The sequence below is a fragment of the Sminthopsis crassicaudata genome, chromosome X, assembly GCF_048593235.1.
Source record: "Sminthopsis crassicaudata isolate SCR6 chromosome X, ASM4859323v1, whole genome shotgun sequence".
NCBI lineage: Eukaryota > Metazoa > Chordata > Mammalia > Dasyuromorphia > Dasyuridae > Sminthopsis > Sminthopsis crassicaudata.
The window spans coordinates 13,450,546-13,472,966 of NC_133623.1; the positions used below are offsets into that span (position 1 = coordinate 13,450,546).

Below are 22,421 nucleotides of genomic sequence, written 5' to 3' on the forward strand. Positions count from 1 at the left end.
TCCAGGATGTAAATTAATTATAATTTCAAGCAAAAGAAAAGTTCCTCATATGTTGAAAATGCAAGAATTAAACCAGGAATGAGGCTGCTTGATAACCTTATATGGTTTACCTGAAGTGAGTCCATACATACCCACAGGTATACAAACACAAGGAAAACCATCTTCTGAAATATCTACTAGGAGCAAAAATAAACAAAATGAAAAAAGAGGACTAGATTAGATCATCTTCAAGGGTTTCATTTTCTGTTCTGATAAAGAAAATAACTGAAACTCCAGAGAAAATGCACCCTTAATCAATAGAAGCATTCTGTGCCTTAATGTAAAATAATTTTGGCCATGTCTTGATTTCAACAAATGAGCCAAATCTACCCAAAGCTAATGCCTGACTATGTTTCTCAATCAATGTTAAAATTTATCCTTTAAAGGAAAAATAGCAGTAATTTTCCAAAACAGTTTTCTCTGAAATTATATCTTTCAATATCCTCAGCTCTTCATGACAAATAACCTATATCCTTAATCAGTTCCTTCCTCTCCATGTTACTCCTTGAGAAAACTCTTATTCCTTCAGTCAAACAACCTCAGATTAGTTATATCTCTTGTTCTTCCCCTGTTTTCTTATCCTGGCATAACAGATAGGCAGTGATACATTGAGAGGGGAAGGAAGCACCAAAAGAAAAGGAAATGATTTATTTTTATTGTTAATTTTATTGATCTAACATCTGACATTTAGGTGTAGTTCTTCATTTTAACTCCGATTATCCTTTACTGAAAAAGGCTTGGGAAAAATGAATTTGTATCCCTTGGGATTAAGTAAGTCTCTTGTGTTTCTATTCCCCTGTTTCAGAAATGATTATCTTAATAGAAAGGAGTAGGAGATTAGAACTATATACAATTGCTCTGCAGCAGAAACCTTCAATCTTTTTTGAATTGCTTAGAAAAGATTCCCCTCATAAATATAATTGATAATTACTTCTTCCTCATTCCTTTTCCCCATAGGACAAGGAAACTCCAGGTGTTGATCCTTGCTTGACAGGGTGCTAATGTCATTAACATTCTGTCACTACTTCCTGTCAATGTGTTGATAGGAGCACTGTGTTCAGCAACTCCCTGTCCTCTATTTCAGGGAACCAAGTTAGCCCTCAGTCAATCAAAAAGCTAAGCTGATTTCTGACAACAGACATTTCTGCTACAGACCAAAAAAAAAAAAAAAAAAAAAAACTAGAGAAGACATGGTAAAATGTTTGCTGACAAAATCAAAGCAATAACATTAATGGAATTTTAAAGCAGTTTATGATGTAAAGAATGCACATCAAGGCATATGAAAAACCTATTCCAGGAACACTGCTTAGGAAAATGGTCCTCCATCATATCAGGAGAAGCAAGGGGCACAAAGGGACTTGATGAGATTAAAAGAGGAAGTCATATTCATAGTCACACTACTCAATTAGGCACTTCTAATTAAGAAGCCCAAAATTACAAGGAATGAAGATAGGAATACTAACCGAATTCAAGTCAGTAAGAAAATGGCCCAAACAATTAGCAAGCTGTTGTAACCACAAATGCTCCCCCTTCTACCTAACTCAAACAGATCCTATTTTTCATATTTAACAAATTGGATACAATCAGACCTCTCATATTTGCACCAAGGCACAAACGTGCATACACATACACACACACAATATGTATATACTTATACATGTGCACAATTTCTCATAGCCTCAGGGAATATAGAAGATGGTACCCAGCAACCTAGGTATTATGGGTAATTGAATTATAACTGCAAACTTTGTGCATTATTCAAACCATCCTTTTAGAACCCTATTCTAGAGCAATGGCATTGGGACCTAGGTAATCATCTTGACAATGTTTATAACTTATAGGTGTGTAACAGCACAGATTGCCATATATAAGCACATCTTGCCATTAACTTGGAGGATTGTCTTAGGCCTGTGTTCTCAGCTGTACAAGGAAGCTAGGAAACTCCGTAAGACCCTTTCCTATTTCAAAATGACATGATTCTGAGACGTCTAGAGGTGTGCATGTAGAGTCCTTCTGCCCATGAGCTGATAAAACATTTGTCTTCCTGATGAGAGTGAATGATGGTGGGCTATGGTAGCCATATATATGACACCTAATTACAAACAGGTGCAGATCTCCAGTAGTCTATATTCTTATAGTAAGTGAAGTCTTTTTGAGGGAAAGTTACTTCTATAGTGATACCCACTTTAATTAGTCAAAGACACAAGATAAAATGACACAAGGGGCAGATGAGTTAGGCAGCCATTAGGAAATACAAACTATACTGCATTTGCAGTCTGGTGCCCTGAATTAAAATTTGGTCTGAGCACTTGCTACCTAATGTCATTTCACTTCTCTGGACCTCAGTTTCCTTTTTTGTAAATGAGGGGATTGAGGCCGGTGGCCTCTCAAGTCCCTTTCATTTCTAAACCTATAATTTAGAGAAAACTGCAATATGAAGAATCACAACCTTAATTTTAAGACAGGTTCAAACACTATAAAGTTGTCAAACTCTACATCTAATATGTCATCCCTGAGTACGTGTCTCAGCCATTCAAAGTAGACAGACACACAAGGGGCTTACTTGTGCGCTTATTTCTTCTCATCCTAGCTACCCAAGGGGTTTCCAAGGTAAGAATGCATTTTTGGAGGGTGGGCTGAGTTGTAACAGTCTGAATCAATAATTTCTACTTTAGCAAACAACTCACTCAATTCAATACTCCAACTATTTCTGAGTAATAAATCGCTACATGTTTTATTTTGTCTTTTTTTATGCCATGCAAAGTAACAGTCCCATACATTTTAATATAGTTTCCACTCCCCTTGTGGACAGTCACACTTTAGTGCCAATTAAATGAAGAATAACCATTTATCTGTAACTTGCAGATACACAAAACACTGTATTTTCATTTTTAAATGCCTTAATTACCTGCTTATAAAGTGAGAAACAAAATAAGAAGCCCAGGCCAAGTTCATGTGGGTTTGAAATTGCTTTTCTTTTACTAAATGAACAACAAGAGCTTCTCAGTATTGCAAGCTGTTGTGTGGCTATAGGCCAATCGCTTAAAAAATGTTAACAATGAAGGGATCAGAATTCAAAGACACGAAGAAAGTAACAGAATCAAAAAGAGGACAAAGTAGGAAGCGCTGGCTACCATCGAATAATGGCATCAATGCAAGAGGACCAAATTGGTCATAAAACAAATATGAACTGCATGATGGATGGGCATCCTTTGACAGAACTATCAATACCCTTCACTGATCCCACACATGAAAGACTAGACTTTCACTGTCCTGAAAAATCCACCCACATTATCTGCTAAGACTTAGCATTCCTTACCATATCCTGGGCACATAAATAGTAATTCATCAACTTAAGTCATTAGGAGAAGCAAAAAGAGAAGCAACTTCTTTACATTCTCCAGCATCATTAGGCCATCATTCTGATATAATTGTTGCTCAGTAACACCGATCTCAAGTTGAAGAAAAAGAGGAAACTGAAGCAAAGAAAGGAGCAACAGCTTTAACCTTTAAAAAAAGGTAACTGCCATGCACTTCTTAAAACAATTGACTTATAAAAAAATTGACTTATCAGATAAAGAATATAGAGCATTTCTTTCCTACCTTTGGAAATGGAAAATGGTGATATCAATCTACAATTCAGGATATCTATGAATACCCAAAGGAATAGGATATGATTTTAGCATTTTTGAAAACCAGGCCAGAAGACAAACTAGAGAGAAGGGTCTTGTCAGAGGGAAAAGGAAGCAATTCTAAGACTGGCTTTTCCAGAGAAGTCAGACTTTATATAACACAAGGACCTTCTTGCTAAACAAATGTAATGTCTCTAGCTTTGCTTTTGTTTTCTATTTATCTATACTGAGTTCTGAATGACCATATAAACTATTAACATGATCAAGCCTGCATACACACACACACACACACACACACACACACACACCCCATATGTAGAAATCATTTGCTAAATCTTCCTGCTTCTTCCTTTCAGCATCTCTTGCATTTTACCCCTTTTCTCTACTCACATGATTATCACTTTAGTTCAGGTCCTAATGCCATCTCACCAACATTATTGCAACAGTCTCATCATGGGTTTTCCAGCCTCAAGTCTGTCCCCACTCTCCTTTCTCTATATATCAGGACCAAAGTCATTTTCCTTAAGTATAGGCTTCATCATGTGATTCTTCTACTCATTCAGCTTCATGGCTTCTTATTACCTCCATTTAACTTTTAAAGCCCTTTACCATCTGACCCCAAACAATGTTTCCAGCCTCTTTGGACATTACTCCCCCTCCCACATTCTATGATCCATCCAAATTGACCTTCTCCGTTCCCCTCACCCAGGATACTCTCCCATTTTTCTGCTTTTGCATACCCACTGAATGAACTCTCTCCTCACCCCCTGTTCCCCTACCTCACAGGGCTACTTTCTTATTTTAAGATATAACTCAGACACTATCTTCTGCTTCCCCTTCCCCTCCCTCCTTAAGCTTTCCCTTTCAAATTCCTTTAAATTTAACTAGATTGTATACATTTGTACTTACCCCTTATTTTCCCATTGCAGATATTTTTAAAGTCACTTGCTGTCTCTTCCACTTGAATATAAGCTGAATGGGAGTAGAGATAGTTTCAGTCTTTATGATTATATCCTAAGTGCCCCGGACAGTGTCTGACCCATGAGAAGTGCTTAATCAACACTTATTGATTGAGCCCTCTCAATACAAACCTTCAGGATTTCTAACCATATTATGATTTCTCTTCTCAATGTAGAATTTCAGTAGAAAAAACTTTCTACCTAAACAACACTGAGAACCACAGGAAGGTGCTTGAGACAATGCAAAGTGGCAGCAGTGCTAATCTATGAATGGCAAACCCTTCAATAAAAACCAACACTGAAGAGGCTCTTTTGGCTGCTACTAAAATTTAGTCAGGGTAAAAAGAAAAATGTAAAGAAGGCTTGAATAAACAAACGCATGAAGTCTAGAGCTGGCCCCATTTCCCCCACGAAATAAGAAAGGATATGGTCATCTTTTCCACAAACTTGTCATGTTTGTCTTCTGTCTTGGGGAATTTTGTAATGTCACATTCCAAGCGAGTGATCTGTTGTTCCATGGCATCAAGGTTGGTCTTGAGAGTTTGAGCTGAAACTGAAGAAGAAGGTACAGAGTTACAAGAACATTCCCATAAGCTGTTCAACTATGATGACAACACAAGGCAAAGCAACTGGCCTTTTTAAGGTAGACAAGAGTCCCATTAAAAACTCATTTTTCTGCATTATACCTAATAACAATTCTATTCTTCATAAAATAAGTAAAAATGTATAATGTACTATACCAAATCATTATGTTTAATGAGAGAATGTTACATTTTATTCAGCAATTAGTCCAAATGAATTCATTTCTATTTAAATTTATTGATGGGAATTCTAATATTTCATTCTTTAAAATCTAATTTGAAGATTAAAGAGAAACTACAGTTCAAATAAATCTTATTAATGCATATACTTGGCTAAATAAATGATTTAATATTAAACCATAGCAAATCTTTTTCTTTTATTGAAAACCAAAAGCTATCAACATTTCTTTTTTTTTCATCTTCAAAACCTGCAAATATTGAAAAAAATGAAATGTTGCAGCAGAGAGAATTTACACAGACAGACTCACACACACATGCACACACACAGACACACACACAACTTCAGCATAGCCACTAATACAATAATCCATTCCTTTTCATTATCACTAACATGATTTAGCACTTTTTTTCTTTTATTTTCTTTGAAAATGAAACTTTTCAACAACTGCATTCCAACTGTAGAAAAATATCCCATTTCCAGCTTTCCTGGAAAGGTTTGCCCTTAGTCTTCTCCGCAAATAGCGTGTTCTTACCACATTGACTCTACCAGTTATATGCCAAGACCTATTTGTCAATTTCAGTATTTGGGAGCTTCTACTAAATGAGCAGGGACAAATGGCATTAAAGGCTGGACTTGAAATCCAGAACTCAGAGAAACTCACACTAAGCAAAGGAAAGCAAAGCAGAATCACATTACAATGCTTTCTTTTAGCTCCGAAGAAATGTTTGGCTTCTTCTGAGATACATAGGAGCATCAGAGTAGAAAATTCCAGAGGCTGTCAGCCACCGCCCCCTCCAACCTCCCCCCAGCACACACATCCCACTATTGCAACCAACTCTTTGGATATGAATTCCTCATTCTGACATGAACACCTTCATAACTCAAGGGAGAAATCGCCTGAAATAGACATGGAAGTTCAAGATACTGAAAATCAAACACCAACACCAAAGACAAATTATTTTTTGTATTAATCTGTCAGTTCCAATAGCAGCATCTGATTTAGTTTCATTTGCACAGATCTGACAAGCTTGGAAATGATTCTGTATTGGAGAAGTCTGAGGGAGTTTTGTCTTGTCAAAGCACTCCTAATGGCTCAGCAATCATTGCTGGCTTTATTTAAAAGATGAGTTTGGTAGGAAGGAAAACAAACTCTCTGACTTCAAAATTAAAACAATTTCTTTCAGGCAGGTGTGCCATGCATTGGGCTAATTATTCAAGGGCTCCATTTTTCTCTGCTGCTTGACTGCAGACTCAAGAAACTGAATGATTACTTAGCTCACTTGTGTCACAGAGAAGCCATTCTACAGTGGACTAAGTGTGCCTGGGCTCACTAAGGACATGGATGCTATAAAAGGACTGAGGACTTCCTTCATCCACTGCTTGTTTAGGAGTGAGATGTGCTCAAAAAAATCTTCAATACTAATAAGATTTGAAAAAAATCAGCCAAATGACTTTCCATCTTCCTAAAAGTAAAGAAGAAACTACATTTTCTCATCCACCTATATGCACATTATCTATACATACATATCTATAAGCACCCTCCCTACATCATATCTTGCCCAGACTTCTATAATAGCCACTAGGACGATTTCCCCACCTCAAGTTTCTCCTCATTCCAATCCACCATCCCCAAAAATCGCAAACTGATTTCTTTAAACATTAGACTACAAAACTTTGTCAATCTATAAACCCCAAGGACTCGCTCTCTTGCCTCTAGAATCAGTATAAATATTGGCAGCTAGGTGGCTTAGTGGATAGCTTACTAGACTGGGCAACAGGAAAAGTTGAGTTAAAATTCTGTCTCATATTGACTATGTAATCCAAAGCAAGTCAAAAGCTCTCCCAGATTCATTTTCTTTATCTGTAAACTAAGATAATAACAACGCCACTTTTCTAGGGTTACAAAGATGAATTAACATATGTCAAGTACCTTGTAAAATTTAAAAAGCTATACAAATGCTACCTATGATCATCATAGGTGAACTCCCATGGTGGGCATTTCAAGTTCGTGGTCCCAATCTACCTCTGAACCCTTATTACCCAAACATTTCCGCCCATACTCTGATCCAGCCAGATTGGCATTCTTACTGATCTTCCTACACAGTCTCCCATTTCCCAGCCCTGGGAAAATCTCTCATATCTTTGCAGAGTCCACTCTAGCGCCTTTGTCTACACAAAGCCTTCAAGAATTCCCTCAGCAGTTGGCACCTTTCCGACAAAATTAGCCTGCAGGGATTGATTTGGTACACAGTTAGGTACCTGCTGCTTTCCTCATAGGAATGCCCCTTCTTTAGCACAGTAACTGGCACCTAAGGGAACTTGAGATATGCTGGCTGATTGACAGTCTGCCATTATCCCATTTTGCAGAAGAGAAGGAAATGAATGAAAGGTAAGAGCTAGTACTTATATAGTACTTTAAAGGCTGCCAAAGGTTTTAAATAGATTATTTCATTTGAAATATGAAAATGATAACTATATGATTTGACTGCGAGGTCATTATTAAGCATATTGGCCCGATTTTTAAGACAGGAAAACAGGTTAATAGGCAGCATGCTCCAGCTCACAGCACTACTGAGTATTGGAAGGGAGCTGCAAATGAAAGCTTTCCTGACTTCCAGTTAGGCCCTGCATTCACTATACCACGCTGATTTCTCAAAGCTACCTTTTATTGCTGTGAGGAATCTGCCTAGCAACTTTACAGGGGAGGAAAAAAAAAGTGGCAGAGGAACATTGCATTATCACGACAGGTAGCAAGACAAAATGCAGAGAGAAGCAGCCTTGGAGCAAAGAGATCCAGGTCGATTTCTGACATACTCTGAGCGATTTGGGGCAAGTCTCTTCACCAAATGAAGTTTCTGGATCGTCATATATAAAAATCGAGGTTAGATTATTACACAAAGAAGGAGCTTTATAAATCCTAAAGACCTGTAATAGATAAATCTTTCAATATTATTTTAAGCCTAGGCTGATATAAAAGCAGGAAAATATATTAACATTTCTTTGTTATCCTTCCATTTTTCTCCCATTCTATGGAAAATTCCCTTCCCAAACTCACTTTTCTGCTACATAGAAGTTCCAACAAGTTCTGCCTTGCTGAAAAAGGGTTTGACTAAGGTCCTGATGGCAGACCACATTTGCTTTTCAAGGCCTGGTCAAAGTTGGAGGAGCTGGCCACTTGGCAATGGATTCTTTGGCCATAAAAATCAATGAAATAAAGAAAAATGCAAAATGGCCTCTAGTCATAGGTGACTCCTTTCCACTTTTGCAGTGACAGTGATGAGTTGGTCAAAGAGGGCACACAGTGATAAGAATTACGCAGTTTTTAGATCAGTGGTCCTCAAACTTTTAAAATAGGGGGCCAGTTCACTGTCCCTCAGACTGTGGGAGGGCCGGACTATAGGAAAAACAAAAGCTCATACTCTGTCTCTGCCCCTCAGCCCATTTGCCATAACCCAGCGGGCCACATCAATGTCCTTAGCCCGCTGCATCTGGCCCGCAGGCCATAGTTTGAGAACCCCTGGTTTAGATCATCTATGATTTAATGGTTGGTACTCTAAATGTGAAAGCTCTGTGTAATGACTAGCAAGCAATAATACTAGAAGAGTTTCATTAAATCAGTTTTTAAGTTCTCAATATAACCCAGAAGCAGGAAGATGCAACTAAACAAAAAAATACCTCATAGGTACACCTTGGAGAGACCAGGAAAGGAGTTGGTTTTATTATATACTCTCAGTTAATCAGAAGCATTATTTTATGGGCTACTTGTTCATCTTATATTACAAGAGGCTAATAGCTGAAAAGACCTCCACAAGCATCAAGTACAATTACATCTAGATATTTTCGAAAGAACTTCATAAAAATAAATTGTAGCTTATCCAGTGACACTGGTTTCACAGGACTACAAGACTGAAATATTCTGGGGAGATACTCCAACTGAAATCAATGGTTTATGGATAAGACTAGCAAACCTGTTACTGTTTAGTTGTTCCTATACACTGTTCATTCACTCACCCGGATAGAATCCCAACTGCTATGTTATTATTTATAGACTAATGGCATCAAGTGAAAAGATTTTGTTGAAATTGCTAAAAGTCAGTATTTTAGACTGAATATTTCTGCTTTGTTTTTAAATTTTAGAAAATAATTTAGCTCTCCAGGGTTTAATGTTTTATAAAAGTAGGCATTGATCAATTTTAACATGACTCATTTAGCTGATTTTACTCTCAATCTTTTCCTAATTTTAAACAAGATTAGTCCACAAGAAACAAAATGAGTGGTTCAGTGGGAAAAAGGAACAACATATAAGAGGTTACTATCGATGAGAGGTTAGCAACATTTGCCTCCTGTGAGGTCTTGGACTTAAAGGTTTAATTCTGTGGCTACCATGTCAAATATGCTAATTTATACTAGGGAACTTTAATGTCAGTACAAACATTTTCATATGATTTATTATAAGTGAATGATTAGTCAGTTTGGTGGCACTTTACCTCCTTCCCCCCACTTGCTTTTTATATCTCCTGCTAAATTATTGAATCTGAATTATAATCCTGAAAAAATTAAATTATAGCCATTGAGTTCTTTAATATAGGTTTCTTCTTTGTACTCTATATATAATTTTTAAACTCACTATAGTCATTTGTGTTATATATAGCAGAAACTTTTCCCATGGTTTTATTTGTCTGTTTGCTTTAGCAGAGAAAAAGTATATGTTTTCCCTGCTTCTAGCAATTATGTTAGTGATTTTCCAATCAATTATGACAATTAAAATTACACAATTTCTCCAATTCCTCTTTCCATTGCTATTAATGGCAATACTGGTACAAATAGTTTGAGAGATAATTAGAAAACAAAGAATCCTCCACTGGCTGAAGAGAGATATAAAAAGCCTTTTGAAAAATTAACAGCATACCCTTTTGGACTAATTAATTTACCACTCTTCTATACTAAATTTTGACCACCAAGTAGTAATATTTCTTTCCTTTGTATCCCCAGATATGACAAGCACAAATAAACTGGACAGAGTCCTGGAAAGCAGCAAGGTAACGTACACACTGTCATTTTCTTGAACAAAATACACTTATTTGTAGCATGCCCATCAAAGGAGCACAACATTAACGTAACTCATCCAAAAAGTAGAGAAAAGAAAAGGGACATTATGAGAGGCCTGAATAATAGACACAAATGAATTCTTCCTGAAACACATTTAAAAGTTAATATTTTCATTTTGTATGAATATAGTGCATATAAATGAAGGAACAAAATACATAAATAAGTGTGTTTATGGTAAAATGAAAACAACACTCATCATTGAGGGTTTCCTTGGACTTCAAAGGAAAACAAAAAGTAAGGATTATCTAATTAGTAACAAAAATGAAAGAATTACCATTCATCTTTAATTCTTAGGGGCTATGTAAGGGTTGGGGAGTCGAGTTTTAAAACATCTGAGCATACATTTTAAAAATCGAGTAAATGGAATAAATGTAACAGAATATATAAAAATAGGTTAAAAGTTATCAAATATAGAAGAATTCAATAACCATGAGTTTAAAAAACTTGAAAACTAATTCCTTGGGAAGAACTCCCTATTTAATTGAATGAGAAAACTGGAAAGCTGTTGTGTAGAAATTAGGTCTACATCATACAAACACAACATGTCATATGATATTCCAGAAGGGAAAAAGCATTACAACCAACAATAAACAACCAAGCAGAAATGAGTATCTTACAGGGGGGAAATAAGATATTTAATGAAATGAAGGACTTGAAGCACTTCTGGTGAAAAGACCAGAATTCAACAGAAAATTTGACATTCAAACACTTTCAAAGACTTTTGAGAAGCATAAAAAAGGTAAACATGACTGAGAAGTTATAGAGATCTTAGAAATAAACTGTCTACTTTCCCATATGAGAAGATGAAACCTGAAGCTTCTAAGAACTTTATTATCATTAGGGCAGTTAGGGGAAATATATTTAGAGAACATGGACACAAGTCTATTAATATGAGAGGATTTCTAAAAGAAAATGGAAAATGATATGGATTGGGAGAACAGTAAAGGAAGGGGAAGAATGGGAGAAATTATCCAATGTAAAAGAAATACATAAGGAAGAATTTTTAAAGTTATAGGGAAAAGGGAGGATAACCACTAACACTTGCAATCTCAATTTGATGTGAACAAAATGAAAGAGGAAAGAAAGGGAGGATTCTGAGAAGATGGTGGAGGAGTAGGTTGGTAAATTTCAAATTTTCCAGATTTCCCCCACAAATAGAAGTAACTTATGCCTCAGGGTGAATACAACTGGTGAAAAATCAAGAACATTTGGGGCAGAACAAAGTACAACCCAATAAGATGTGAAGAAATACTCCAAGCCAGGATTAACCGACATAAAGTGCAAAAAGACTTCCAGGGTAGCTTCCCTGAAACACCTAGTAGAAACCTCCCTGGATCAGCTGGGTATGGCTGGATCCTCAGAAGAAACCACAGAGACTTTCACCTCTCGGACTTTTTTGTTAAGTTGGAGTTTGAGTTGGGGAAGATGGAGTCTATTTCTGCTTATTAGGCAGGCCAGGCCTGCTGCTGAGATGCGGCCCTGGGTGAGAAGGAAGTACCACACTAGAGTATAGCATGAGGAGGAGGAAGGGCAGCACAGGGACACTGCTGTCTGTGGGCACTGGAAGTAGGGTAGTTTGGGGTTCCTGGTCAGAGGGGAGAGCTGAAAGAAAGACTGAAGAACCATTCCCCCAATCCACAATTAGAGGTGCTTATACTAATATCTATTACTAAAAAAAAAAAAATAACCTGCAAAGAATAAAGAACTCTACCAATAAAACATACTATGGGAATAGGGAAGATTCATTTTCACAGGAGGACACTAGTTTAAAAAAAACAAAAACAGAACTTCTACCTCAAAGAGTAATGTGAAATAGCTCCCTGCCCAGAATTTATAGAAGAACTCAAAAAAGAATTGAGAAAAAATCAATTGAGAGACACTGAGTAAAAAAAAAAAAATCCAAGAAAAACAAGATTATGAAAAAAGTTAACCAAATAGAAAAGGAAGTACAGAATCTCAAACATGAAAATAATTCTTTGAAAATTAAAATTGGAAGGGGAAGCCAGTGAAGCTATGAGAAATAGCAAAACAAATTATAAATAGTGAGAAAATAGAACAGAATGTGAAACATCTTAAAAGAAAAATGATAGATCTGGAGAACAGATGAAAAAAAATCTAAGAATAATGGACTGTCAGAAAAAGATCCAAGAAAATTGTGCTGGAGTGATACAACATGAGGGGAAAGTAGATATAGAAAAAAATCTACCGATCACCACCTCAAAGAGATCCTTTATGGAAAACACACAAAAATATTATTGCTGAATTTTGGAACCCCTGGATCAAAGAGAAAACTTTGAAAGAAATGAGAAAAAAATCAAATATGCTGAAGCTACTATTAAAATTGCAAAAGATTCATCAGCAGCTACAATAAAAGATCACAGGTCCTGGAATCATATCTACTGACATTCAAAAGGACTAGGCCTGCAGCCAAAGATATCATATCCAGCAAAATTATCTCTAATTTTGAATGAGAAAAAATGAACATTCAACGAACTTGCAAATTTTCACAACTTTCTATCAACCAAACTGGAACTTAACAGAAAATTTAACATATAAGAGCCAAAATCAAAGATCAATTTTATAGAACTCAACATAGACAAATGATTTTTTTAACGTGGAAAATGCATACTATAAGTTTAAGATTCACATTAACAGCAGGGTAGCTCAAAAGAAAGATTGGAAGAATTAAGGTAAAAATAATGATCATGTTACAAAAATGAGGTGCAGAGAAAGAACAGACTCAGAGGCATTAGAGAGGGGAGGAGGGCTTGTAGTTCTGAAAACCTACTCACATTGGGAATGGATTTAATAGGCAACACTACATGTATACAACACCCTCCAAAATTCTATAAAGAAACAAGGGGGGAGGCATGGGCGGATAGGGAAGCAAACAAAAGAGGGATCCTAGGGTGGGGGAAGGTAAAATAATAGTAAGTCAAGCTATGGAGCAGAATTTAAGCAGAGTCAGCAGGGACAGGAAAAATGTGTGTGTATGTGAAGGGACTATATGTATGTATATATCTATATATATACATACAAATATAGCTTAACTTATATAGCTTGCTTAGGGGTGGAGGGGAATTAAAGGGGTACAAATCGAGTAAATAAGGTACACAGTATAAAATCAAAGAACCATTTACAAGGAAGTAAAGAAAAAGTGGTAACATATTATTGATGGAGGGAAATGTACAGTTTGTAAGCAACTGTGAATGTAAATGGGATGAATTTACACATAAAAAAGGAGGACCAAAGATTGCTTAATATAACATTATCTTGGAAAAAGAAATTTAACAAATCATAAATGAGCTCCCTAAGAAAAAATATCTAGGACCAACTGGATTTAAAAGCAATTTCTATTAAACTTGTAAAGAATCATTATTTACAAAACTATACAAATTTTTCGAAGAAACAGGTAAAGAAGGAATCTTTATGATACAAATATGGTTTTGATACCTAAACCAGGAAAAACAAAAACAAAGAAAGAAAACTAAAGACCAGTTTCCTTAGTGAATATTGGTGCAAAAATCTTAAATAAATAAAATGTTAGCAAGGAGATTACAGCAATATATCACAATAGATCATTTTCTAAAACTAGATGGGATTTATACCAGGAATGCAGAGCTGTTCAATATTCAGAAAACTATAAATACAACTGATCTTATCAATGACAAAAACAATAAAGATAATATGATTATATCAACAGGTGCAAAAAAACAAACTCTGATAGAAAATCTTACCCATTCTTGTTATAAATGCTAGAAAGCATGGGGGTAAACAGAGGTTTTCTCAAAATGACAAGTAGAAACCAAGAGGAAGGATCATCCATAATTGAGATAAGTTAAAAGCCTTTCCAGTAAAATTAGAGAGAGGAAGCAAGAACATCTATTATTATTAATATTGTTCAATATTAGTTAAAATTAACAATTTCAGCAAAATTAAAGGATATACAATAGACCCACAGAAATCATCAGCATTTCTATATAGTATCAACAACAACCCAACAGCAAGAGATTGAAGGAAAAATTCCATTTAAAATAACTAATTATAGTACAAAATACTTGGAAGTCTACTTGCCAAGACACAGTAACTAAATTGTGCTCAATGAGCACAATTACAAAATAAGCTTCACATAAATGTAGACGGATGTAAACAACTGGTTACTCAGGGGTAGGCTGGGCCAATACAACAAAAATGACAACAGTGACTAAATTAATTTACTTAGTACCCATCAAACTCCCCAAAAAAGTTCTTCTAGAGAAAGAAAAGGTAAAGGCTAGTAAGAAAATTAATGAAAAATGTGACAGAAGGAAGCGTAGCAATGCTAAATTTCAAAATATATTACGAAGCAGTAAACATCAAAATAATTTGTTATAGGATAAGAAAGAGAGTAGCAGACTAATGGAATACATTAGGTATACAATATATAGAAGCATATGAACATAGAAGTCTAGTGTTTGAGAAACATCAAAATCCCAGTTATAGGGATAAGAACTCACAACTTGACAAAATCTTTTGGGAATACTGGAAAATAGTCTAGTAGAAATTAGGTAAAGACCAACATTTTACAATAAGCTCAAAATGGGTACATGATTTAGACAAAGAGAAATAGCAAAAGCAAATTAAAGAATCATTGAGGTAAATTATCTGTCAGATCTTTGGTTGGGGGTTCATGACCAAATAAGAGAGACAATCATGGGAGGTAAAATGGATAATTCTGATGACATAAAATTTTTTTAAAAACTTGCACATACCAAAGCAAAAGAGTAAAATTGGAAGAAAAGTAGGATATTCAAAAGGAATTTCATAGCAAAATTCTGTAATAAATGTCACATATCTCAAATATAAAAAGAACTGAGCCAAATTTATAAAAACAGTAACAATTCCCCAGTTGATAAATGGTAAAAGGATATATGGAGATAGTTTTGAATAGAAGAAATCAAAGCTAGCAATAGCAGAAAGTGTCCTAGATTATGAATAATTAGAGAAATAAGATAATTCTGAGGTACCATCTTATACTCTTAAGACTGGCTAAGGTGACAGATAAGGAAAGTGACAAATGCTGTGAGAAAGTAGATACAAAAATGCACTGTTGGTGGAATTTTGAATTTGTCCATCTGTTCTGAAGAATAAATTGAAACTATGCCCAATGTAAAGGGCTAAAACTTTGAGTCAATGCACTGGGGTTGGACAATAGAGCACTTGAGGTTAATTACTGATTGGACAATACTCTATAGGAATATGCTTCGGAAATGGTCCTTCCCACTATCCTGTGCTGGCCCAATCATTTGGTGTATACAGAGAATTGTGGGAGGGATTAGGAGATGCAGTGAGACTAGCCAGGGTCACTTCTGGGAGAGAGAGGAAGAGGTGAGGTCACAGAGATCCTACTTGTCCACTCTCTTCACTTGTACCGCTAAAGACCAAGAATAAAGAATTTTGCTTATCCTGACTCCAGCTGATTCTAAAGTACCCAAGGTGCTAATGTGGTCGCCATACCCAAAATACTAAAAACAAAACAAAACAAAACAAAAAACCCCCAAAACTGCATATCCTTTGAGCAATTCTGCAACTAGACTTATATGAGACTGATGGAAAAGGGAAAATATCCATAGGAAAAAAAAAAACAACATATAGCACAGGTAAAGATTTGAAACAGAAGACATGCACATCAATGGTTGAAGAAGCTATGGTATATGACATAGTATCGTGTTATAAGAACCTATGAATTGAATGATTTCAGAAAAACCTGGGAATTCTTACATGAACTGATGCAAAATTAAGCATACAGACCAGGAGAATAATCTATGCCATAAGAACAATATTACGATGATAATCAACTGTGAAAGACTTGGTAACTGATCAATACAGTGATCCACTACAACTGCAGTTCTCTGATGAAGTCAGTTATGAAATACTTTTTTCCTTTCTTTTTTTCATAGAACATGGCTAATTCAGAAATGTTTTTCATGGCTTCATATGTATAATAGGTATTTTATTTTTTGAGGGCCTGTAAGATGAAAATTTGAAACTTAAAAAAAGGGCACAGGGGCGGCTAGGTGGCGCATTGACAGAGCACCAGCCCTAAAGTCAGGAAGACCTGAGTTCAAATCTGCCCTTAGACACTTAACACTTCCTAGCTGTTGTGTCCTTGGGCAAGTCACTTAACCCTAATTGCCTCAGGAAAAAAAAAGGGGGGGGAGACAGGAAAGGAATGGTTAACCAATGCTGTCACAAAAACATAATAGAATATTGCTGGACCATAAAAAGAAAAAAAAAATAAACATGAAGACTTCTAAGCATTATAGGAAGATTAATATGAACTAAAGCAGAAAGTAAGAAGAATCAAGAAATCAATAATATGTACAATGTAAGTACAATAAATACGGAAAGAATAATAAAAATCAGAACTGAATGTTGTGAACTATCATGAACAAACTAACCTCATTCTGTAGAAAAGATTAAAAAAATTCATGCTCAGATGATTTCAGAAAGGCCTGGAGAGATTTAAATGAACTGATGCTAAGTGAAATGAGCAGAACCAGGAAATCATTGTATACTTCAACAACAATACTATATGATGATCAATTCTGATGGACATGGCTCTCTTCAACAATGAGATGAACCAAATCAGTTCTAATTATTCAACAATGGAGACAACCAGCTACACCTAATGAAAGAACTCTGGGAAATGAGTGTGGACCACAACATAGCATTTCCACTTTCTGTTTTTGTCCTCTTGGATTTTTGTTTTCCTTCTCAAGTTATTTTGACCTTATTTCTAAGTCCAATTTTCTTGTGTAGCAAAATAACTATATGGATATGTGTGCATATATTGTGTGTAACATGTACTTTTACATATTTAGCATGTATGAGACTACGTGCCATCTAGGGGAGGGGGTGGGGGGAAGGAGGGGAAAAGTTGGAACAGAAGATTTTGCAAGGGTCAATGCTGAAAAAATTAACCATGCATATATCTTGTAAATAAAAAATTATAATAAAAGTAAATTTAAAAATTTTTAAAGTTAATAAAAAAAATTCATGCTCCTTTTCCAGAAGTGGTGGACTAAGAGTATAGAATGTTACAAAGAGTTTTATGACATGTTACTTGGTTTTCTTCAATCAGATTTTTCTTTCTCTTTTTTTCTCAAAAATAATAACTCTTTGGGTAGAGGAAATGAAATGAAACATTCAGAAATGACATCAGTGTAAAAACAAAGGATTTTTTTTAATAAAGGAAATTGGGTGGAAGAATCCCCTTTTTAAAAGTGTCATGAGAATATGCATTCTCCAGGATAAGACAGTCTCTCTAATCACATTGGCCTAAGCTGACCCAAGGTTGAGATGAAACAGAGAATTTAAAGAGATAACAGGAAAAGTGGACATTTGTGACATATTAATACTAATTTCACTAAATAAATTTTAGTGTTTAGGTTTTAAAGTAAAGCTTTTGCAAGGACCCAAACTCTTCAAATTTGCTAATTACTAGACTTGATTGGAAACTGCATGAGTGTGGGACAAGAAAAATTAGGAAATCACCAAATAATCATTTGCCATCAATCTTAACTAAGCAAAAGCAACAATAAGGAAGCATCCCTTGACCAAGAAAGTAGCTTCGACAGCCTTATATCTGCTATCTCTTTTAGTAATGCAAACCACATCGTGTAGCATCCAGTATGTGTGAATTTTAAAATAAAAGGCTAAAATTCAAACTGAAATCTCTTTCTCTCATGTATGGTCTTAATGCAAGGCAATCAATGGCAAGGGAGTATAGGAGGAGAGGCTTGACTGAAATTCTCCCTATACAGATAGAGCTGTTAGAGACACAAGGCATATATATTCTCACCACTAAATTTTTTGGTTTCTTTTCTTCCACATATAAGAAATGTGGATCTCATTCTAATAGGGCAAGTTGCACATGAGCTGTGTGGAGAGGGGGTTATATTCCAACTTGTTTCCTTCCTGAGAATATAGGAAATGGTTGGCATGACATTCTGAATAAAGTGAGCTGTCAGTCACTGTTGATATTCCCCTCATGCTATTCCTATCCTAAGGTCTCCACTTATCAAATCAAAGGTGAGCATGGCAACTCTCTGACTGTAGAAGAACACCACTAGAGGTAGCACAGGAAGCAATGGCAAGAACATTTTGCATTTTTTTAAAATAAAATAGGAAGTGAATAAAACAGGATTAGGAACATGGAGAAAGGAAGAGTATGTGACCAATAGGAAATTCTTGGATAAGAATAACAACAACAAAGGACATTTATGCCAAATTGTGAAGTCACATATAAGTTTAATTTGTGAGGAAAAATATACAAGGATTTAGCTGCCACTTACTTGGCAGTATCTACCTTCATCCACTTAGCATGAAGCACAGTACCTTAAGGAGATGCCTAATAAATATTTGGTGAATTGAATACTACATATGGGCATTTTAGATTAGAACAAGGTTTATTATTCTAAATATTTGTTTATAGGCCAATTTTGGAACAACTTGGAAAATCAGCTTTAAACGTGATGGGTAGGGTGCCAGGCAAGGTATCAAAAGTCAGTTAGCCCATAATATACCTTTATAAGAAGAACAGAAAGGGAGAGAAATTCTTAATAGGAGTTAGGGGAGAGAAAAATACTGGCTGGAATAGTTGGATGGTGATACATATTCTCTGGTTAGCTTATAAATAAAAAAAAAAGGCATTATGTATTTACTACATGGCAAACATTATGCTAAGCACTGGGGATAAAAAAAATAAAGAAACTAAGACAGTTAATGTCCTCAGGGAATTTTATATTCTAATAAGGGGAGACAATGTATGGTCATGGTGGACAGAGAAGGATACTTAGGTTTGGAAAGCCACAGGGAAGGTGAGTAGAGTCACACAAGGGAAAAGTGACAAATCCTAAGCAAGGTCAATGACAGAGTAGATTTAATTATCGCTCCAGAGCCAGAAAGAGGGGAAGGGGGAGAAAAGAAGGGTCTCAAACAGAAGGTAATATGGTAATGACACAGCTGGCGAGGAGATAGTCAGGGGATGAAGAAAATTGCAACTGCAGCTGATCTTAAACAGAGTAGACAATCATCCATCACCATTGTGAGCCTCAGGGGAGGAGACACTCCTGAGTTTGCTTTGGGATCTAAGAGGCATACTTTATTTTTAAATTTTAAAATTATTGAGTTTTCAAATTCACCTTTAAAAGGATAATTAACACTCAAGATCCATTTAAATGTTTTTCTTTCCCAATTAAATATTTTAATTTATATACTTCATATATTAACAATCCAGAAATGGGTAAGAAAAAGAGTCTTTGAAATCAAGCTTTTTTATTTGTTTATGGCCTCCGATCTTGAGCAAATCATTATGACCAGGCTTCAGATTTCTTATATAGCAAGTGATGATCTCTACAATTTCATCCAACTCTAAATTCTTTTTTTGTCTTTTTTAAAATCAATTTTATAATTATAATTTTTTTGATAGTACATATGCATGGATAAATTTTTACAACATTATCCCTTGTACTCACTTCTGTTCCAAATTTTCCCCTCCTTCCCTCCATCCCCTCCCCTAGATGACAGGCAGTCCCATACATATTAAATGTGTTATAGTATATCCTAGATACAATATGTGTGTGCAGAACCGAATTTCTTGTTGCACAGGAAAAATTGGATTCAGAAGATAAAAAACCTGGGAAGAAAGACAAAAATGTAAACAGTTTACACTCATTTCCCAGTGTTCCTTCTCTGGGTGAGGCTGATTCTGTCCATCCTTGATCACTTGGAACTGAATTAGATCTTCTCTTTGTCGAAGATATCCACTTCCATCAGAATACAGCCTCATACAGTATTGTTGTTGAAGTGTATAATGATCTCCTGGTTCTGCTCATTTCACTCAGCATCAGTTCATGCAAATCTCTCCAAGCCTTTCTGTAATCATCCTGCTGGTCATTTCTTACAGAACAGTAATATTCCATAACGTTCATATACCATAATTTACCCAACCATTCTCCAATGGATGGGCATCCATTCATTTTCCAGTTTCTAGCCATTATGAAAAGGGCTGCCACAAACATTTTGGCACATACAGGTCCCTTTCCCTTCTTTAGTATTTCTTTGGGATATAAGCCCAGTAGTAACACTGTTGGATCAAAGGGTATGCACAGTTTGATTAATTTTTGGGCATAACTCCAGATTGCCCAACTCTAAATTCTAAGGTTTTATAATCCTTTGAATTTATCCATCATCATCTTTAATTCACAACCAACTAAACCTAATGCATTCCTGAAACAAATCAATTCTTTTTAAAAATAAACTTTGATGTTTTCTATTTTCATAAGCATCTACATTTCCCAATATATCACTTTCCCTCACCCAGTAGCAGAGAAGTAATACCTTATGATAAAGAATTTTAAAAGAAAGAAAAAAAAATGCTGTAAATCTAACCAACATCCCCCCACCAAATATCTAATATTATATTTATGGACAGTACCTAAAAAGAAAGGGGAGATAACTTCTCCTAAATCTTCTTTAGAACTAAATTTGGACCCTGAAATTTCACAGCATTCAACTGTGATCAATATGTTGTTGCTCAGTTTGGCAAGCATGGCAATGATGCTTTCCTGGTTCTGCTAGCATCATTTTGCATCAGTTTATATATGTCTTTTCCTCCTTCTCTGTCTTAATCACATTCATCATTTCTTACAGTGTCATTCTTAATCAAATTACAAATGATATACCATATACATCACAAATAAATTTCCCTTCTTAAATGCAGAAAATGTAAATATTCAGGATGGCAATCCAGAGGTCATAGTGAAACAGAGATTCTCTATTGCACTTTCCCACTTTTGTTCTTTCTCTTCTTTTTTTTTTTAGCTTCACACCACTGTCTCTCTGGTTAATCTCAAGAGGACCTTACTTATTTCTTCAAAGAAAACAAAGGTTGTCATACACACCTCTTCTGACCAATTTTATACCTCAAATTCCCTTCATATCACTCTTTCCCTGCCACAGGCCCTACTTCTTTTTTGGATTAAGAGAAAAAAAGATGATTATTCTACCTATCAGGGTCAACCTTTATATCTGTACCCTTACTCTTCCTATTTTCTCCAGATTCCTCTAGGAAGCTTCCCACCAATTCAAATCATCAAAAGAGTACCTTTAACCTAGAGACTCTTCACTGACTGCAAACAAGCTTAGTTAAGTGTTTTCCTATTTTCTCTCTCTCTCCAAAAAAAACCCAAAAAAACAAAAAACAACAACAACAAAAAACTGTCACTTCATCTTGTCACCCCCTGAAACCTATATTTCTCTATCATTTCACAAACTCCTAGAAAAAGTTATCTATATTCATTCATTCGATTTCCTCAATTACCATTCATTGCTCAATTCCTTTTTATCCAGTTTCTGATCCCACTACTCAAATGAAAATTCATCCTGTATGGTAACTAAGCTTAATGACTTTTAACTCAACCTTACCTGCTGTTTCTAACACTTATCTCTTCCCTACTTTGATATATTCATACTCCGTCTTCTATGATAGTCTGATTAAGTGCCACAAATGAGGCACTTAATAAAAGTTTATTGGTTAACTGACTACTTCTAAACGTCTTTTGTGAGATCAGCACATGTGTCTGGCCCCTTGAATACAAGTACACAATCTTTTTAAGTTTACTTTTTTATGGTGAGCTTACCACTCCCATTAAGTTTCATTAAGTCTAGTAAGAAAAACATCAAGTTTATACATACATATACATATGTATCTATACAGGCACACACACATATCAATAATTGTCTACTGGATATTTCTATCTGGACATAGCAGAGTACATCATCTAAAGCAGGATTTGAATGCAGTGTCTGAAGCAGACTAAGTAATTAATAAATATTTAGTGCCAATTTCTGTATTCTGTCAATTGTATTACTAGGA

General features: G+C 35.5%; 1 protein-coding gene across 5 annotated transcripts in view; it reads right to left on the bottom strand.

The window, feature by feature from the left end:
• The window catches only part of DIAPH2 (diaphanous related formin 2), an 865,016-nt gene that overhangs the window by 310,995 nt on the left and 531,600 nt on the right, over positions 1-22,421 (bottom strand). For all 5 annotated transcript variants that reach the window (XM_074277738.1, XM_074277737.1, XM_074277736.1 and 2 more), the window contains one exon: positions 5,058-5,183. In XM_074277738.1, coding sequence (XP_074133839.1) covers positions 5,058-5,183 — 126 coding nt within the window. The remainder of the gene's footprint in view (positions 1-5,057; positions 5,184-22,421) is intronic.